The sequence below is a fragment of the Malus domestica genome, chromosome 13 (genome assembly GCF_042453785.1).
Source record: "Malus domestica chromosome 13, GDT2T_hap1".
NCBI classification, from domain to species: domain Eukaryota; kingdom Viridiplantae; phylum Streptophyta; class Magnoliopsida; order Rosales; family Rosaceae; genus Malus; species Malus domestica.
In genome coordinates, this window is record NC_091673.1 from 730,874 (window position 1) to 752,604 (window position 21,731).

Sequence of the window (21,731 nt, forward strand, 5' to 3'; positions counted from 1 at the left end):
AAACCAAGCACTTGGGTATTGGGTGGGCCCGGTTATTTATGTCCTTATATAAATTAATAATTGCCCACGAACTTTAGTGGAAAAACTGAGGCCATATTTTATTGTCTCCCCTTGTTATTGATGGATAGAGTCTACAAACGCCGTACGTCACCACCCAACGGATACGCATATATATCCCAATCCCTTCCAAACCCTCCACCACAACATTCCATTACAGAAAGAGAGAGAGAGAGAGACTGAACAACGTTAAGAACAAATGGCCGAAGAATGCGGTGTTGCAATCTCTTCTTCCTCTACGCAGCTAACGCAACAAAACTGGTGGGATCTCGTCAGCTCTACCAACCCATGGCAGCAGCAGCAGCAGCAGCAGCAACTAAATCAGAAGTACTCCAACTCTTCTAATAATAATTGTGATGATGTTGATCAGGATGTTTCAATCTCCAGTACTTCCTTTACCAATGCCTCCAACCACTCAAGCCTCAGCGTCGACTCCTCTCGCAGACTGCTTGCTGATCAACGTTCTGCTTCTTCCAACGACGACCTGATTAATGGCGAACAGGTCTCTGATAATCATATTTGGAACCATGTCCTATTGTAAGTAACTAATTAAATTTTCTCTAACATATTTATTACTAATTAGCTAGTAATTAATCAAAAGAGTTACATAATCTCAGATGAAACTTTAACTGTCCTTTTATTTTTCCTTACGTAGCAGGGTTCTACCCTTGAGCCTAGCATATCCTACCTATCACCATATCTACCCTCACCACATGGACTAACTCCAGTAGAACTTGAGCGTGTTTATGTATATATATGCATCTCTACATTAATTTCGGCATATATATGGTACTTAATTAATTTAAATTTTGATTGAACCATGCATGCAGAAGCGTTAATGCAAACCATGATTTACGCAACAATGATCATGGTGTTGGAGAGAACTTCATAGATGCACTACCATCCAAGGGCTTGTCAACTCATCATGTTATGTACGATGAGCCTGCTTGTGACTACTTGAAGAAGTTGGACAACAATAGTACTTGGGAGTTCACAAACTCAGCCGCCTCCAATTTCAACAATTTTGAAAAGCAAATAAATGGAGGATTCATGGATAACAACATGAATATTAGTATTGAGAACGAAAGGTTAACCAAGTTGTCTAATCTAGTCAGCAGTTGGTCCATTGCACCCCCAGAACCACAACTAGTACTCAACAATTTTCCTCCTCATCAAGTAATGGATCATGATCATCACTACTCACAACCAAATCTCTGTCACTTAAAGCCGCAACCGTTTTTTAATGATTCCACCTCATCATGCAATCCTCAGATGGGAATTACAAATAGAAACTCGGCATCCAGTTTATTTTCGTGTTACCGCAGTCAAAATATGAAGGTAGACGATCAGAACCATGGACACCCTAATGGCATTGAATATCAGATTGGCCTCGACAACCCAATGGCTGCAGATCATCATAATAGCAAGTACTTCAATGGAAATGGATCAATCTTGCCGGATTCTTATTCTTCATGCACTAGTACTAATGCAGCCAGAAATTTTGCAGATGTTATATCTTTTACGAGTCGATTAGGAAATAAGCCCTTGAATGACCTTCATGCTCCTAAGCCTTGTTTCAAATCTTTCAACTCTTCTGATCATTCTAAGAAGCAAAACCTGCAAACTTCTTCGTCGGTAAGCTCAATATTTATTTAATTTAATTTTTTTGTTCACTTACTTAGAGCTAATGATTTTAAATTTGCCTCGTATATCTGATCCTTTGAGCTTCTTTATGTGTATGTATGTGTGTATAATTGCGCGCCTAAGCTTATTTGAGCCATATCTGAACCGAAGCTCATTGTATATTATATATGTATATATAATTGAATGGGTAGTGGAGGAGGACAGGTTCTAATTACATGTATATATATACTACACGCAGGCAAGAATGAGTGGTGGAAGAGGACAGGGAATTGCAAATGAAGGAAAAAAGAAAAGAACGGACGACACATCATCAGAAACAGTCGTGAAAAAGCCTAAGCAAGAAACTTCTACAGTTTCATCTGCAAAGGTACTGTAACATACAAAATAAAAAAGGCAAAAGACAATAAATCATGCTTGATCGTTGTTAATTAATTGATTACATTAACTTTTGTTCATGAAATTATAAACTTATGTATATTGGATCAACAGATGCAGGCACCAAAAGTCAAGCTTGGGGACAGGATCACGGCCCTTCAACAAATCGTGTCTCCATTTGGAAAGGTGAGCGGAAAGTAGCAGCACAAGTTCACCTGCTAATTATTTCATTTCAACTGGATTAATTTGTTATGCAGATGTTTCATTCCTTTAACTGCAGGTGATCATATTTGTCACATTTTAAACTATCATAATTTGATTAAATTTCAGACTGATACGGCATCAGTACTATACGAAGCGATTCAGTACATTAAGTTCCTGCAAGAACAAGTGCACGTGGTATGCTATCATAATCTCTTGTTAAATTTGTTCTTTGAAAACAATTTTATTTTCCAACTAATAAGAAATTAATCTACATTTCCATAATTTTTTTTGCAGCTATTGAATAGCCCTTATTTGAAGACAAATTCACCAAAGGTATATATATGTATATAAAACATATATAGAAACACACACACACACACACACTCTAATCAGTGTACTTCAACAATTTGTACATATAATTAACTAGTGTTATTTTAATTAGGATCCATGGGCGATGGAAAGAAAAGATCACAAGGGAGATACAAAGGTTGATCTCAAGAGCAAGGGCCTATGTTTGGTGCCTGTTTCATGTACGCCTCAAGTTTATCGTGAAAATACAGGATCAGACTATTGGACACCAACATATAGAGGAAGTTTGTATAGATAAACCAAGTGCAAATAAATGATACATTTAAGTATATATGTTTCATATTTTCTTATGGCCAATGTAATAATTTTAATGCAGCAAAAAAAAAATCGGTCAGTGCATGTAACTTATATCTTCTCAAAAGAATGGGAAGTAACTATATCTGTAGCCTAATTAAGGTCCCATGAAGCTGCTGCTAATCAATGTACTTCAGGTTTTCATATTAATGCTACATATATTTTGATTAGGGAATTGTTTTTAGCACTCCAAAAATCTCATTTTGCATCTCAAACTTTCTATATTTAGAAAGAAAAATACACTTAGTGATTCAAAATGAGATTTTTTTTAAGTGTCAATAACAGTTCCCTTTGATTTTGCGCATCATGCAACTCATCTTTTGGGATTATGATTTTAAATGTATATCGGTGTAGTGTTATGGAACTTATATAATTCTATGTCTATATGGATTAAGAGATGACTAACTCGATCTACATATAAGATGGTAAGATCTTAATATTGTGTGTTATTTGGAAGTCAACGGTTCATTCTTTCTGATATGACATTCTTCTTCTTTTCACTCTCTTCACAATCAGTTCTTGTAAATTTCTCACATGCAAAAGAACCAATGGAAGTTTATAGCCATAGCTACTTCAACTGTTTGTAAGTCATGCGTAACCAATACGTACACATTTGATTACAAATGAGAGTTTCAAATCCTGAATTTGTAGCTACTATTCCTGCTCGTCATCCTGCTCATCCTCACCACCATTATTAGGCTAACCCCAATGATTTATATTTGTATTATCTTTCAAAAATGAATGTATGTGAAATAAATTTCTATATTGCATGTATTATAATGGAGAAGATCGAGATTCACAGGTTTCATGATGCATGAGCAAACCATATATATATTCTCCTTTTTTCTTTTCTTTTTTGAAATGATCAACAGAGTGATCACCAAATTGTTGAATCCGAAATGGTGGAGAGGAGTAGTTGTACTTACAAATTGAAATGCTTGCAAGTTGGCCACTCACTTTGCTTTTGTCCTCACCGCAGCTCTTGAAATACACAAGCTAAATAAATATTATTTTCCAAAACCATAATTTCATGAATCTGAAGCCTCACAAATTTTAAATCTAGAAGCAAAGTTTACAAAGAGAAAAAGTGAATCCAACGAAGCATAATTGGTCAAAAGAAAGATGAGCATAAAGTTCAAAACTCATAGTGGTAGTGGTGCACTTAAACATGTTGTTTTGGTACTCCTTTCAATCTAAACGATAGTAGACTATGTTATTTTGGTCTACCATGGAAAGAAAGAAACTAAAATGCATGATGTGTAAACCATTCAAAACCTCATCATACTATAATTAGCAAAGGAAAATGTTAGGGAGACTAAATTTGTATACAAATTTTGCAAACCAAATGCTGTGTCACCAGTAGGAAATGAGCACGTTTATCAACGTTTAAATAATAATCCAATCATCAACTTTCATGTCATTAAGTTTACAAAATTATGTCTACAAATTTATCTCTTTACCATTACCCGTTAGGAAATTCGCATAAAACACTAATACTTGTTTTTAGTGGTATTCCAATAATTATTGACTTTGACTCGTCATTTTTGAAGACCCAAGAGGATGAGGAGCATTGAATTGTAATATTGTACGGAAATTGTAGTTCAAGTGGTTAAGAGCGTTTACTCTGTATATAATATACACCCTGGTGTGAGTTTGACATCCATCGATCTCACTATCTCCTAACAATTTAACACACTGACACTATTGTTTATAAAAAAACGGTGTGTAATACTAACTCCAAGTTAATCAAATTGTTGACACAAAAATAATGTTGCGACAAAAACTTATACCATCACTATATAGTCTGACACTCTGACAAAATTATTTTTCAAGAAAAGCCCAAACTAAATTTGTTACTAGAAAATGAAAAGCCCCTAACTCATGCCCAAAATTTTGAACAATAGTGGGCCTATTACTGAGTACCTGGCCTTGAAGTTAGCCCAATGAATTACACTTATGCTTTTTTTTTTATTTTTTTTATACAATTGAAATTAAGACTTTAATGACGCGTTTACGTAACTGTAATCAAAATAGAGGAATTGGATTGAGGATGAATTGAATTGAGGAGGAATTGGATCGAGGAGGAATCAGAATCGGATTACTGTTGAAGTTGTTTACTTAAATGTTTTGGAATCGGAGTATGAATGAACTTTAGTTCATATAAGTTGTTTACTAATTCAGATGAATCAGAATATAAATCAATAAGATTACTCAAATGCCCTTATTGTTTTTTGTTTTATTTTATCCTATATTTATTTTTAATAACATTTTAGTTAGGAGTTAAGATCAAAGGACAAACATTTAACAAATATTTTTACATTTTATTACCCTGTAAAAGCACATCTATCTCTATTTGATTTTAGGAAGAAAAAGAACATTTCATAAAAGTAATTTATTAAAGAGAAAAATAAATTGCAATAAGTAGGAAGAAGAAAAGAGGTCAGAGCCCTCTTTGGTTCTCAAAACAGGACGGTCTCCGTCTTTAGGGAAAAATAAATGTTCTCCATCCTCTTTGGTTCTCAAAACAAAGGTGCGAAGGAATCCATATCTCTCTATCATTCTGGGTTTTGTTAAAAACTTGATTCTCATGATTGTTTTGATTTGTATAATTGTATGTGGTTTTGTATTTGTTTGCACCGCCATCGTCGTTGGAGCTCACTGCGAGTTGATAAAGATGAAATTGTAGGACTCTGTGATGGGTTGGAAAGGTAAAGTTGTTTGGGTGCTTTCGGATTAGCCAAAAATCATGAGGGTCGTTTCGGTATAAAAGTTAGAATCCGGATGAAGAGTTTCTCCAGGAATCCAAATACTAGGTCTCTCCTAGGAATCCAAATCCGAGAATTTCCAGAGTGTGATTCCGGATTTTAGATGGGCCCCATGTGTTTTTTATTCCCTAAAATTTTAGTAAATACTGTAATCCTTTCAATTGGGAATGATTCCTTTTCATTTCATTCCAACCCCGGTTGGTAAACATGCCATAAATGTATATGGTAAATGTTCTTAATCGCTTAAACTCCACAATCAAGTAAAATTTAACACTTTTATCTTACATTGTAGAAAACTACTTTGAAACTGTGCTACCTTTCTTTTTTATAAAATACTAATATCATATCAAATAAAGCGACAACGTAATTCTAATTCTAATTAAACAATATATCAATATTTTTATTATCCCGCATCACATAATATAATATATTTTTAATCTTAGTCAAACAATATAGCAATATACTTATGATTTTACATATTAATAGACAACAACGTATTTTTAATTCTGATAAAAAAGAATGCTAAAACAAAGTAAGATTGAAGTTTTTACTCCATTTTCCCTAAACCAACCCTCCCGTTGCACTTCCAAAGTAGAGGAAGCTCCCAAACATCGTACTTCCTTTTCCTCTTCAGTGACTCAGCACCCACCTTCTATTCTACTGCTACTAAATTAGTAACACTACAAACTCCCTCCCTCCCTCCTAATTTGCAATTAGGGTTTTCCAATTCCCCCATTTCCACCATTTAAAAAAAAAAAAACTAACAAAAAGTTAAAAAAAAAATTCTTTTAACAAAAAATTATTTTTATAAATATAATAAATAGTACTAATTAAAAATGTAAATATGATTTTTAGTTAAAAATATACCGTATCAGAGTATCTTTGTTAAAACTCTTTTTTTTTAAGAAAAACTAATGAAAAAATCTTGAAAACTTTGAGTTTTAATGATAAGGACAAAATAAAAGTTTGAGTTTTAATGTAAAAATATAATTTTTCGTTAAAATGTATAAATTCGTTAAATTTCCTTGTTTTTTACCCCTGACATGAAGCGTGGATTCGACGATATCGAAACGTGGATTCGACGATTTCGAAATCTCCGACGAGGACTGGGAGGAGCATTCCTCCGCCTTCAAGCCCTCCCGCGTCCTCAAGAAGTCTCGCACCCCGAGGCCGCCGCCGATCGAGTCTTTCGCCTTCCGATTAGCCTCCAAGCCCCAACGGCTCTCCCACGACGACGAGGACTCCGATTCCGATTGCGTCGAGATTAAACACGAACTGGATGACGACGACTTTGATTGCGTCGTTATTAAGAACGAATTGGAGGACGATGACGCCGACTAGGTCCTGGAGGCTAGGCCGGTCAATCGTGGACGTCGATTTATGGTCGAAGACGAGGATAGCGATGGGGATTGGGCTAATATTGAGTCAACGAGCGAGGAAGAGGAGGAGGAGGTAGAGGAGTTGGAGGACGACGACGTGGTTGGGAAGGCTTTGCAGAAGTGTGCCAAAATATCGACGGATTTGAGAAATAAGCTCCACGGGAGTTCGGCTCCGGCGGTTTCTGATCAGTACGCCGAAGTGGAAGCTGCCCCTGTGAGGATTGTCAATCAGGTGCCTTTTCTTACTTTTACTGAGCTTCTTGTAGTATGAATGACATGGAGTTGGAAAGCTCTTACCTTTACTCATTCATAATTGGGGTAAAAAATTTGGTATTCCTTTGTTTCCAATGTAATTAGTGAAATAAGGAAAATTACAGGCCAATAGAATGTAGCTGTATAAAATTATGGTTCTTTTATGTCATCAAGTATTACTTGCGTGAAGGTTTTGTATTTCTTTTCAGTATGTGTTGAGAGGTCCTCATAAGCATAAAATTGGCTATTTTTTCTGTTGTTGTTGCTGGTGTCGTTATTGTCTTCCAATTGGATTGGCAAGTGATGGTTACTGGTTATTTGTTGTAGGATGACATTATTGAGGCTTGTAGGTCTGAAGTTTCCGATTTTCAACCTATTCTCAAGCCATATCAGTTGGTTGGTGTTAACTTTCTTCTTCTGCTGTATCAGAAGGGTATTGGTGGAGGTACTTATTTTTTTGTTCTCTGTAAGCATAATTTTGATTTCCTTCTACTTTAGAAAGTAATTCCTTGTGTAAAAATGTATGACTGTGATAAATTTTGATTCTCTAGACTCTGAGTAGTACAAGATCTTAAACTGTGTGACTAATAAATTTAGATCGCCGAATGGAATTTCATTAGTCATTTTACTACCTCATGATTCTGAAATTTTAAGCTTAAATGTTCTTAGATCACCATAGTTCAAAATTTTCCAACTGTATTGTTAAATTTATGAGGCTAAGTGTATAAGCATGTATGGCTTGGTTTAGTCTCAATTCTGAATCATTACAGTTTAATATACTTTATATTTTGTGCAGCCATTTTGGCCGACGAGATAGGTCTCGGGAAGACCATTCAGGTACCTGCATGTCCTTTCTCTTTGCATATGCCTACAATATTTTTAGCTTTGGTTTGTAATATTTGTCCTTGTTGAACATGCTATAACATACTTGATGCTATTGAAACATTTAAATGATGACCGCGTCCACATTTGATTGTATGCCCTGCTTCTGTTTTGGAAAATTGGGAAAGAGAACTTAAAAAGTGGTGCCCATCATTCACTGTTCTCCAGTATCATGGGGCTGCACGATCGGCATATTTAAAAGAGTTGAACTCTTTGTCCAAAGCTGGATTACCGCCTCCTTTTAATGTTATTCTCGTGTGTTACTATTTGAAAGACACAGGTTTGATTTGGTGTTGCATATGGACAATTGATAGTAATTTTGATTTTATGTTAATTTAATTCCTTTTACTTATGGTCTTCCAGTGCACAACAGAAAGATGATCGTAAAATTCTGAAACGATGGCAGTGGAGTTGTGTGCTTATGGACGAGGCTCATGCTTTGAATAACAAAAATAGCTACAGGTGGAAAACCCTAATGTCCGTTAGACAAAGTGCAAACCAGCGTCTAATGCTGACAGGGACACCTCTACAAAATGATTTACATGTATGACTTTTTACCCTTTGAAATCTTATGGAATATTACTTAGCTAGCCACATGGTTTAATGGAAAAGAAATGGTATTTGCACATTGCAATCTGACCAAGGTAAGATTAGAAACAACTAAGAATTGAAATCAATTAATAATTTCATATGTTTCTTGATTAAGTTCTTGGATTACTATTGATTTTGTAGTGGAACTCACGCTTTTATTAATTTTTTTAGATTTTAGTTTTGTTGTTAAATGACTCATTGACTTGTGTGTTCCTGTTGTAGGAGCTTTGGTCTATGCTGGAGTTTATGATGCCAGATCTTTTCACTACTGAGGATGTTGACTTGAAAAAGCTGTTAACTGGTGAAGATAGAGATTTGATTGGCCGCATGAAATCCATATTGGGACCCTTTATTTTGAGACGCTTAAAATCTGATGTTATGCAACAACTTGTTCCAAAAATACAGCGGGTATGTTATGACTTTATGCCTAGTCATTTTAGGATTAGGTTCTTGATTTTTCATATTGTTGTGTTTTTCACTCTCTTTTGATTTTTCTTTTGTGTTTTAGAAAGAAGCTGAGAAATGCACTGCAGGTTGAGTATGTTATAATGGACAAGGAACAAGACGCTGCCTATAAAGAAGCCATTGAAGAGTATCGGGCAGCTTCACGAGCTCGTATTGCAAAAACTTCAGAGGTTAACTCAAACAGTATTCTTAAGGTTCTTCCTTGGCGGCAGATCTCCAACTATTTTGTTCAGTTTCGTAAGGTGCATCTGTCTCGACTTTCATGTTTTTGATATCCCAGTTTTGTGTTCAGATTGTATATATGTAAGTTTATCTTACATTGCCGGTCCCAAGCCCGGGTAAAGGAGGAGGGGGAGGGCGTCAGGTAGTCGACAGCCGGCACTCCACAGTTACGTCGAATCCTTATTAGCCGACCCCACTTAGTGGGAAAAGGCTTTGTTGTTGTTGTTGTTGTTGTTGTTTTGTTATTCTCTAGATTGCAAATTATCCTTGACTAGTAAGGCGTATTTACAGTGATGAGGATGTTGTTCCTTTTGCCAGAAAGTTACATCCAATGGGTGCATTTGGCCTTGAATGTACATTCGACAAAGTAATTGGGGAACTTAAGAATTATAGTGACTACTCTATCCATCGGGTATTTTCTCAACTTCTTGAAAATGAATTTGTCTTTCAAATTTGATGCATTACTATCAATGTTTTGGAACGATTTGATTATCTGGGGCGTACAGTGTTCGTGTGCCTGTGTATGTGTGTAGTAGATTACATATTGTATGTTGATATTGTGTATGCTCTCTCTCTCTCTCTCTCTCTCTCTCTCTCTCTCTTTGTGTGCAGCTTTTGCTGTATTATGGTGTCTCTGATAAGAAGGGATTGCTTCCAGACAAATATGCATTGCTTTCTTCAAAATCTCAGGTATAATGCTACTTTAATAACTTCACTAACCAATTGGTCTGAGTCAAAATTTGGAGAGAGTTGTCATATGATACTCTCTGCTCAAAACTGAGGAGAGTTTTCTTGTTGATGATATTAGGCATTGGCTGAACTTCTTCCTTCACTGAAGCGAGCTGGGCATCGTGTTCTGATTTTCAGCCAGTGGACGTCAATGCTTGATGTTTTGGAGTGGACTTTGGATGTGATAGGTGTTACATACAGACGACTTGATGGAAGGTACTGGTGTACTTTTGTCACATTTACAGATTATTTTTATCATAAGAAAATGTGCCCTGCCACATGGTATATCTGTTTTATTATCTGGCTTACTCATTTCCACTTGTTGATTGTGGTTAATTGAATTGTTACCTCATCTGTTGTAAGTTGTGTTTCTTGCCTGTTAACCCGTATATTCCGAATGTCAGCGCTCAGGTGACAGAAAGACAGACGATAGTTGATACATTCAATAATGATACTTGTATATTTGCTTGCTTGCTGTCCACAAGAGCTGGAGGCCAGGGTTTGGACTTGGTTGGAGCTGATACCGTAGCTATTCATGATATGGATTTCAACCCGCAAATTGATCAACAGGTAGAAGATCGTTGCCATCGCATCGGCCAAGTGAAGCCTGTTACCATTTACAGGTTTGCCCCTCTTTAATTTCCCAATCTCCCTCCTCACCTATACTTACCAATCTGAGAGAAGCACCTTTCAGGTTTACCCTAACCCATTCTTCCCTGCTTTTATAATGTCGTATTGGTTTGAGTCATAAACTTGATTAGAAAATTGTAGGATTATAACCTGTCATGTCCTTTACAGGCTAGTCACTAAGGGTACAGTAGATGAAAATGTCTACGAGATTGTGAAAAGGAAGTTAGTGCTAGATGTTGCAGTCCTGAAATCTGGCGTGGAGATGGATAATGAAGGTGACACATCCACCATGGGAGATATATTATCGAAACTTTTGCTTGGTTAAAGATTTTAGAAAACTTACAGTCGATCTGCCGATAGAGAAACTGCAACAGGAAACCTTTGTAATTTAGTTTTTGTATTTTTCCAGTCACACTGCAAGAGGTCCATTGTTGTAATGGTTATGGGTTTGAACAAAAAACTATACATAGTCGTAGGCGGGTATGCTATACGGGTGTAAATTGGCCCAAAAAATTCTTGTGGCAGTTAAAAAGTTTTCGTCAATAAAACGACGATGAATTAACAATGATTTTACATAGCAAGCTGGAATTCTTTGAGTATATGCTCTATAATAACTAACAATTTAACTCACTAATGTTATTATTCAATCTTGTAAACTAATAGAGACCAAAATTGGAAAAAGAGATACGAACGAAGAGGAATAACCAATCGATGAAAGAACATGAAACCATTTTGTTTCAATAAAGGTACAAGAAACGGTTGGGGGCAATGAGGTAGGTAAAAGTGGTAGGATTTTGCGAGCTGTTCCAACCACTGCTAGATGTGCCCAACAAGAATGAATACCACACAGAAGAGTCAAGATCGGTATGTAAAAAAAAAAAAAGTTTAATTAATTAACAAGATAGAAAATCTTATACGGGTTTGGGCTTAGGGCCTTGGGTTGAAGCTTAAAAAGTTTGGATTCTAAAGACAAAGAGTTGACCTTCAAACCACTTTAGGGCCTCCTCTTTGTTGGTATTTATTTGGTTGAAAGTGTAACCAGCTAACCCTACTGAGGTCCTGTGTAAAACTTTGTCGTTACCTTTTTCTTAACATCCAATGTTAATGGGAATTGATGTTGGCTCCTAATCGATTTTTACTTAAGCCAATCTCTTAATTATTGTCTAAACTCAAATTAATTCTATTCTCGTTTATAATTATCTACAACTTAAGTATATTGAGAAGGGTTGGGTTATGAGTGAGTTGAACAAGGTCAATTATTGAGGTTCACTAAGCTTCATGCATGATGCATGAATGCAATAGAGTCTCACGTCGGAAACTTCACAAGATAAATTACAAATATATTGAATGGTTTCTCTTCTAATGTACTAAAACCATTTGTGATAAAATCCAAACACGTGCTGAGCTATGCAACTAGTTAAGTTAGGACAATATCAATGTGAATAGTAGTAGACCGTTGACCTCGGCCCTAAAATCTTAACCAAGTTATGTGTAAGATTAGATGTTTAAGCTCAAAACACATATTTGTGTAGTGTGAGTTGTGTAAGTGTGTGTTGACAAAAAAAAGAGAGTGATGTAATAGTGTGGACAATGAAAGGAAAGCAAGAGGAAGCTAGACAGCAAAAGTTGTTAGTTGATATGTCTTTTCGATGGAAATTCCCCTTTACAAGATAATTTTTCTTTCTTGCACCAACACTACCACTCCTAGCTGGGCTGCTGCTGCCTAGTACTATGTATGTATTACCCATCATTCATCTCTCTCTCTCTCTCTCTCTCTCTCTCTCTCTCTCTCTCTCTTGTAGTTGTAGGTGAATCTTTCTTTTGGTTCCTTCCTTCCAAGTGAGTAGTTTGTAGCCCGTGAATTCGCTTTTTCTAGCTCCAAGAAAGTTTACCATCCCATTCCCAACCTCCCACCAAAAGCAACAAGCAGCAAATGCAGTACTCCTTCAAGCCCTACAAACTATAAATTGGATTTTTGTTATCTTGCCCTTTACAATTAATACTATTTAAACATGTTATGATAGGCTTGCAGCTGGCTTTTAATTGAGGGAATGCATGATTCCCTTCAATAATATATTATGATTAAATTAGATATTCATGCAAAGGGCGGGGCAGAGGACCCTCCCTTCCCCAACCCTACCAGCAGTCACAGCATGTCTCTACTTTATGCTCCATCCAAAAGAAAGCCACAGGCCCACAAAGGAATAGGACCCACCAATTACCCGGCACAACGTGTCCCTCCCATTGTCACCATCACTCACATGCATCCATCGAGCTGCAGGCAAATCACATGTTTCTGTGTGTTGTCCATCTCGATCGACGTCCCACTTTCTCGCTATTTCAATCTTTCCAACCTTTCCCATGCATGTAAATTTCTCAATGCTAATCAACACCAGCTTCTATCTACTTGTGCTGCTCATCAAATATTAGTTACAGTCATAGAGTGAAGATAGATTCATAGGATAAGAAAACCCTAAACATAACATTGCATATGCGCGCGGTAAATTAATTAATGCGTCAAATTTACAATCATAGTGAAGATAGACTCGATAGACTTATCATGGGGTTAAAAAACCCTAATATTGAGTAACATTGCTTGTGTGTGGTAAGGATTGTTGTTTTCACTTTTATTTTTTTTGCTTTTCCACTTATTTTATCGTACTTGTCTTTCTATTCTCCTTCAATTCATTCAATTCAAAGGTAAAGAAAACAAAAATCACTTATTGTACTATTAACGTATCAAATTTGCCAAGTTAAAGAAAAGAAAGGTAAAATGACTTAATTAGCTAGGATTACCATATGAGTTATAAGCTTTGTAAACCTTTATCTTCTTAATTTATCTTCATGCATGTAAATTAAGATGTATACTATCAATTAAATAACACAAAACATGTAGTAGTAGTACTAGAAGCAAGGGAAAGGAAAGGAATAATATTTTGATTGGATTAAGGGGGGGATGGGAAGGAGAGGGGCATGCATGTCATATATGATGTTCATATACTCCATATGGTGGCCAGCAACGATTCCTCACGGTACGGATGGGACCCACACAGCTCCTTCCAAGAAGAAGACTTGCAACCATTACTAGTATACTACCACCACTACCAACAGTCTCCACTGTCTACTCATATGTACCTCTACAAGAAGAAGAAGAAGAAGAAGCAGCAGCAGCAGCAGCTAGGGTTGTGGCTTTCTGTGGGCCCAGTAGGGTTCGTAACTTCGTCATTCTCATGTCACTCCGCCGTAGGCCACCGGCAATCCCGACAAACCGCAAAATTTCCTTCTCTAAAGATAGACATGACCCACAGAATAATTTGTTCCTCCAATCTATCTCTGGTAATGAATTTTAAATTTCAAATTTGACAACTATGTTTTACGAGTTTTCGGATTATTTTTATCCATTGGGAATTAATCTAAATTATGATGTGGAGCGTATCGACATGAATTTACGAAGATTATTACGCAGATTTTGGGACCCCATAGAGAATTGACATGGGAAATTGAAAATTAGTTTTGAATGAAAAAGAATATTCAGTCTGAGTCATGACGATCAAGGAAAATCTTGTTTAGCTTTATTTAATTGCAACTGTACATTTTAAACACGAAAATATATATTATACACGGCTTATGATTTAAAAACCGGATTTTATATTATAATTAGGAATGTGGGTTGTTGTCATTACGTCGATTATTGAGAATTTGGTGTGGACCGTGGTCCTTCTGAGCTCCAACAAATTAATTGTATATATGATCATGTGAATACAGCAATATAATATCCTAAATGAAGTTACTACCAAATCATATTATATATTTTCATAAGAATAAGAAAATTATATATATTAGGTACAAAATGTGAAACTTGCCAAGATGCTAACGTAGAGAATATGTCTCCGGGGGACTGCAGCTGGTTTAGGGTTGAAAGGGAAGGGCACACACTTTTTCTCTATTTTTACCCAAAAATTATTTGATTTTAAATTCACCGAGGAAAAGGACTTTTCCTTTATACAAGGAAATTGTGGAAAATTTTCAAACTTTCATATGCCGTTAAATCGTAACTGGTTAATATGTTCCTGTAGTTAAACAACCCCAATAATTAATTAGGGATTCCAAACATTTTCTCACAAAAAAATCTAAACATATTCACGCAAGATTGACCTTAATCCAACATCCTTAATTCTATTGGTTGAATTAACCACTCTTCCAGCCCGGAGAAGCTATAGGGAATTTCATTCTGCCCATGGTCACTGTCAAGTAGACTCACCAACTCGGATCATTGAACCCGGGACGACCTCCCAATTTTCTTTGTCGTTTTGAGAGCCGCAGTCTACGTCCTTACCGCTGGGCCACTTGCTATAGTTTTGGTTGAAATAAATTCAAACTGTGCTAAAAAAACTAATTAAAGGTTTAATTTTATAGTTTCCAATAATAATAAAGTATGAAACGTTCTGGGAAATATTGTTTTATAATTGGAATATTTTTATCAACAACCCCAATAACTATGACCTTTGATTACGGGAGGAGCATGTGACTGTGAACTTAATCTTTGTGAATTAGGACTCGTTATACATGCAGCCAAACGCATGAAGCTCATCAGCAGCCATTTTTTATTCTAAATGATCAGCTAAGTTTGAACAATGATATTCTATATGGCACTTCACTATGGATATTTCACGAAGAATATTTATGCTAGACGGTAAATGGTGCATAAAATGTATAACGTTTGGCTAAACGTCAAGGAGTTGATGATAATTCCATTCTCGTTTTTCGATATATGGAAATCATACATAATATAAAAATATCGACACAGCCAAACCAAGACCTGGAACAAACAATGGAATTTGGAGAATATATATCACACAAGATGATCAAACCTTAAAGTCAGTACTGGACACCACCTGTTTACAAGCACAACCGAATAATTGTCAAGTTAGATTTCTTTCACATTCCCCACCATATGCATACGGTTCTATATATATCCATAATTTCCCATGAGGCAATGGTGAGAATGTGAGGACAAAGTCCCATATCAATGAGACTACATCATGCAAGAGCTAATAAGAGATTGAGTTATTTCTCATACTACCAATTGGTTTTATGGTGAAACCTCAACTCACGTGCTCCACGTCATCACTTTGTATTATCGAGGCTTAAAAATTTGTCACACATAAAAGGGTGTGTGAAAATGTGAGGACAAAATCCCACATTTTCACATCAACTACATATTTATAAAATTATAATTCTTAAGTTTATTTTAATCTTCTTGCTTCTTCTTCTTTTTTTTTTCTGTTTTTATATTTTTTTAAGTTTGTTTATGAAGGGTTAGGTCCTCTGTCCTTCCTCGTTCTTGTATCTTTCTTTTTTCTGAGAGGTAAAATTTATCTTCTAAAATAAATATTCCCCATTAAAATATTTAGAAAAACGTGAATGGAATTGGAAAAATTACACATAGAATATACTTTTAATACTTAATTATATATTGAGATAACACTTTTTAAACATTTCAAGGAAAGACAAAAGTTAATGCATATGAAAAATGACATCATTGACTTTTGTTTTTTAGAGTGTAAGTTACAAAAACAACCTTTATATTAAAATTCAAAATGTGAGTTTTTGCTCAGATTCCACCACTCCTCGAACCAGATCCAAAATGGCAGACCGAGCCCTCGAGAGGCAATCAAATCCCCAAAGAAAAAGATATGGATATTCTTAAATATAGTCCAAATTTGTCTCACTTGGTGGTTGGCTTTAGGAAGCTAATATAAACACAAGGTGAATAGGAAGCCACATTGAAATTGTTGTTGACTGCAACTTCTTTCCGTTAGTGGCCAAAATTGGTTAAATCCGAATCGGCCACTAAACTCGACTCTCTCTCTCTCTCTCTCTCTCTCTCTCTCTCTCTCTCTCTCTTTCTACGATTCAAACATTTCAACCTCACTGCAACTCAATCCATGCCGTCAATCTTCAATAAAAAATACACAGCCCAAATCTCGAAGGTACCTTCTCAAATTCCAGTTCATTTATAGGGTTTTGATTCCAATTGATTTAAGGATCAAGATTCACCATCCAATTTTTAAATTTTCTTTCAAATTTTGTGATTGGAGATAAATTCGAAGCTCATAGCTTAGATAAAGCCTCATACACTATTAATTCAGAGCAAGAAGAAGAAGGGGCCGACTCGAATCAGTACCATATATGCAATTTAATCATCGCTCTAGTCGCCTTGTCGTTATTCGCTATTTATATTGGTCCAGAAGGCAACATTTCAACTGGTATTTTCAAAAGGTAACATTCGAACTGGTAATTTCAAAAGTTTCACTTATTTCTAAATACAAGAAAAGGCACTCGAACATTCCGGTTCACATTTCACCTTTCTTCCGTGTGAAAGAGGGAAATTATGTTAGTATTAGCCGAAGATGGGTTGAATTGATTCTGCAAAAATAGTCAAGGACGGGTTGAACTAATGCTGCAAAAATGGTCGATGACAAGTGAACTAATTATGCAAAAAATGGTTGAGGACGAGTTGAACTGATTCTGCAAAAGTGTTCGACGACGAATTGAATTGATTATGCAAAAATGGTCGTAGATGAGTTGAACTGACTATGCAAAAATGGTCAATGATTGGTTGAACTTTGAATCGATTATGCAAAAATGGTCGACGACGGGTTGAACTAATTCTGCAAAAATAGTCGAAAACGGGTTGAACTGTTTTGCAAAAATAGCCAACGACAGATTGAACTGATTCTGCAAAAATGGTCGGATGAGTTGAATTGATTATGTGAAAATGGTCGAAGACTAGTTGAACCGATTCTACAAACGGTCAAAGACAAATTGAACTGATTCTGCAAAAATGGTTAAAGATGGGTTGACTGATTCTGCAAAAATAGTTAAGAAATGGTTAAACTAATTCTACAAAAATGGTCGAAGAGGGGTTGGAACTGATTCTACAAAAATGGTCGAAGAGGGTTGAACTGATTCTACAAAAATGATCGATGACGAATTGAACTGATTCTACAAAATTAGTCGAAGATGGGTGGACACATATTAAATTTATTGGAGTTGTGAGGGTGAGTTTTATTAATAGCATAAAACCTTAGGGGTACAGCTGGTATTTTAAAACATTGTTTCTATGTTTTTGGGTTGGGCTTTCGTTGTTTTTATGTTTTTGTCTCTCCTTGACATGTTTAAAAACTAGTGGAGTTTCTTGAATTATAATAAAACTTTTTGTCTCTACATATAAAGCTCCCAATGGAATTATCAACTCCCTTGAGGTTTCAAAAAAGGTTGAGTTTAATGTGTTTTGAAAGGTAAAGTTTATGTCTCTCAATTTATTATATAACTTCTTCAATTCTATTCTCACTCAAATTTCATCGTGACTACTAAGGGTTTTGAAATAAAAAAATGTATTAAGTTGACAAATTATTCTCAATGAATAGTAGTCTACTATTCATGTATCTATGAGTGCCACATAGCTGGGTTTATTCTAGGATAGTGATATTTATATACTCATTTTTACTTCTCACATACTCTTGTAAATTTTTTATCATTGATCTTCTTTGATTGATTTGATTTGACGGTCGAAAATTAACAGGTGTGTGAAAAGTACAAATGTGTGTGTGGATAGCATTGTACCCTTATTTTAATTTGACTAGAAATGACTTGGGAGTACTCCGTCTCCTAACCTGAACAAGAATGACAAATTTTTTAGTCGAGCAAATCATGTCAGTCTAAAGGAAATCCTGGTCTTGCTGCTTATGGAGGAGTTTTTTCGGGATTGCCATGGTTAGTTTCTTGGTGGTTTCTGCCAAGGGATTGTTCATTACAACTCTTTTTTTTTTTTTTGCAAACTTATCAGCAGTTATTATTGGTGTAGAGTTTGCATATCAATGGGGTTGGCATTGTCTTTAGCTGTAAAGTGACTATTCTAGTGTTATTTTTGCCCTCCAATCGACAGATTTTGATCGTCCTGGGCCTCTTCGTATGCAATGGTTTACTTATTTGGACCACATTCAGAAGATGACTTTCTATGCCTCTCACATATGTCGTGAAGGATGTAGTTGCGGATAATTTTGCTAATATGGGCTTGTCTTCTCCAACTTTGGTATGATATGATTCCCCTCCAGTTTGTGTTGCTTTGTTTTTAGACTATGTTGGCTTGCCTCGTTTCCGCTTCTCAAATTAATATGCATCTTGACATACAGAATTGTCTCACTCTTTTTTTTTCCTTAACCTTGGGACGTTGCTTTTTCTGTTTTACAGGTTTAGACCTTTAGGTTTGGCTTTAGAGGGGTTATTCCTTGTATTTTTGTTGTTTTTGTTTCTAGAAGGTTAAGGTTTATGTCCCCCATTCTTTTCATGTATTTTTTTTTTATCCTTTTTTCTTATGTTATGAGAGGTTAGATTTATGTTCCCCTTGACTAGGTGTACATTTTTTTCGATATCAATAAAATTCTCATCATACCAAAAGTTTTCTAAAAAAAAAAAAATCATGTCCGTCCATTCGGTTGCATATTTCATGATAGCCCACCATGTCTAAGAGGTGGGTCCTAATGTGCGATATAAATATATACGATGCCCTCCTAAAAGGGTCTTTAAGGACAGAAACCTCCCTGACTACTCCTGAGGAAGTTTTCTTTTTTCCTTGATCAATTTATATACATATATATAGATAATGTAATAGATGTATTCCTTTGGTCCCACTTATTGCTGAACATGTACATTATTGCATAAAGGGAATAAAGAGGTTGATTATATTACATGACTACTAGCTAAGTCATGCAGTACTGAGGTTGACAGAGGAAATACAAAGAGTTTGGCTCTCTACCTCACAAGCCAACAAAGATTGTCCATTTCCCGGAGAAATTTCAAGGAAAAAAAGAGAGAGTAAGATGGCCACCTTTGTTTGATGGGTAAAGCAACTGAATGAAGCTTCCTTTGCTTGCAGGTAACAACAATTCTACTCTCAAATCAAAATGCAACCAACTGAGTTTGGAGAAAAGTGCTCGTTTGAAACATTTCGGCATGCAACTTTAACCTTTCCACGCTTATTCTTTTAACTATTATAGATTCTCTCTTTTAGAAGTGTCTTTCCACATAGTTCAGAAGTAATCGAATGACATGTTTACAAATCCATAATCGAAATTAGAGAAGTTAAATTGAGAAGGAATTAAATTTGTTGTATCCCTTCCAGACACCTCTGACCCCTCTCTCTCGCCATTTAAATTTAAAGTTATTTTATCCTTTTCTTTGTTGTTGAAGACAAATCCGCTTTATTGAATTGAGTACCTAAAATCCCCCAACCTTTTGGTGTAATTCCAAATTAATCTCAACCTTTTCAAACATTCCAATAAAGTATCCAATGTATAGGAAATATCACTTATGTTAAGTTCCAAGGTAAGAGAATCGTTAAGTGTCTACGTGGCATTCATGGTTAGATTTTTTTAAATGACGTGACAAATCTCATAATTTCCAAACCTAATTCCCACCCATTAAATAGATCTCGATGCAGGCCAAACCTCAAAATACTTCTTTGAAACCCCAACTTCTCTTTCGTCTGAAACTGCACGTAGGGTTGCAGCTTTTCATTAAAACTCCCTAAATAAAATTGTGGTGACATGGCTTGGAGATTGGATGTCGACGAGAGGATGCCAATGACTGTCTATTGCACAGTCCAAGAGTGATCATGAGAAAGCTGCTACGCCTATTGTTTCTTAGTTCCAATTTTATTGGGAGAAGCACTTGTTATACTCATGGTCATTCACGGATTTGTATTCCTTGTAAATCTTGTTGTACAAACCAAATCCTATACGGATTAGTCCTGTGCATATTTAGTTATTTAAATGCAAAATTGCTCCCAAATCTTATTTGGCTTGAGATCATACAAATTCATGAATTTCATGATAAGAACTAATTAATAAAAACCCCAGATTAAAAGAAACTAAAACGAGATAAATAAAAAATTAGCACAAGAAAGAGTGAGGCTTTGGGTCTCGAGGTTGTTGCGAAATGTTCGAATTCGAATACTGTACCAATTGCGGTCATGTTTGATTATGCGATCATTGTGTATTTTGGATTTCATTTTTTCTGCAGAGGATGATAAAGAAGGAGGAGTTTCAATCCCCCTGCAAATTTGATAGATTGGGAGAGAGGGGAAGGATGAGAGAGTGCGAGAAGGAGAAATTTTTTTTTAAAGGTTGTGACTAATTTGACCATGAATTAATGCCACGTCATTAAAGGTTACTTTATGGGATTTGTTCACGTCATTTAAAAAAAAAATCTGACCATGAATGCCACGTAGGTACTAATGGTTCTCCTACCTTAGGACATAATGAAAGTGATATTTTCTATACGTTGAGTACTCTTTAGGAATGTTTGAAATGGTTGAGAATAATTTAAAATCACACCAAAATGTTTTTGGTTGGGGGGGGGGGTTTAGGTATTTAATGCTTAATTATTTTGTATAGATTATATGGTTATTGTTGAATGCACAAAATTCGGAGGATCTTGGACAACCGTAAATCCGGCCGTGAATCACACAAACGCTCAAGAACACAATGATGTATCGTGGTTCACCTCAATGTTTGGGCTACGCCCACACTGATGTTGATTCCATTTACTGTACGTATGTATGGATTACAATAGATCGGCATTGGAGCTTTCTGTGGATGCAGCATTTGCCATTTTGCTCTCTGTTTGGCTGAGAGTGTATTGCCCTCTATCTTATTATGAGGCTCTCTGGATGTGGGAATTTGTTTCCCTAGATGTATGGCTCTCCCCCTTTCTCTGAAGGTGAGGCCCCCCTTTTATAGAGCAAGGGTTCCTCCATTCTTACATAAATCATGGGCTTAGAAATGAGGCCCAAAGACGAGGCCCAATA

The 21,731-nt window shown here is 35.9% G+C and overlaps 1 protein-coding gene and 1 pseudogene across 1 annotated transcript; both read left to right on the plus strand.

Moving 5' to 3' along the window:
- Positions 1 to 78: 78 nt before the first annotated feature.
- On the plus strand, positions 79 to 3,113 carry LOC103451497 (transcription factor bHLH68-like). The gene is made up of 7 exons (XM_008390901.4): positions 79 to 594; positions 888 to 1,692; positions 1,940 to 2,068; positions 2,191 to 2,262; positions 2,407 to 2,475; positions 2,575 to 2,613; positions 2,723 to 3,113. The coding sequence occupies exons 1-7, from the start codon at positions 257 to 259 to the stop codon at positions 2,885 to 2,887; spliced, it is 1,617 nt and encodes a 538-aa protein (XP_008389123.1). The 5' UTR covers positions 79 to 256; the 3' UTR covers positions 2,888 to 3,113.
- A 3,642-nt stretch (positions 3,114 to 6,755) lies between these two features.
- On the plus strand, positions 6,756 to 11,426 carry LOC103431493 (protein CHROMATIN REMODELING 19-like; annotated as a pseudogene).
- Positions 11,427 to 21,731: the final 10,305 nt, after the last annotated feature.

Excerpts from the sequence above, each read along its gene's own strand:
- LOC103451497 (XM_008390901.4), top strand. The coding sequence starts at position 257 with ATGGCCGAAGAATGCGGTGTTGCAATCTCTTCTTCCTCTACGCAGCTA. Across the intron at positions 595-887 it reads ATTTGGAACCATGTCCTATT|AAGCGTTAATGCAAACCATG; the intron begins GTAAGTAACTAA and ends CCATGCATGCAG. Across the intron at positions 2,614-2,722 it reads TGAAGACAAATTCACCAAAG|GATCCATGGGCGATGGAAAG; the intron begins GTATATATATGT and ends TATTTTAATTAG.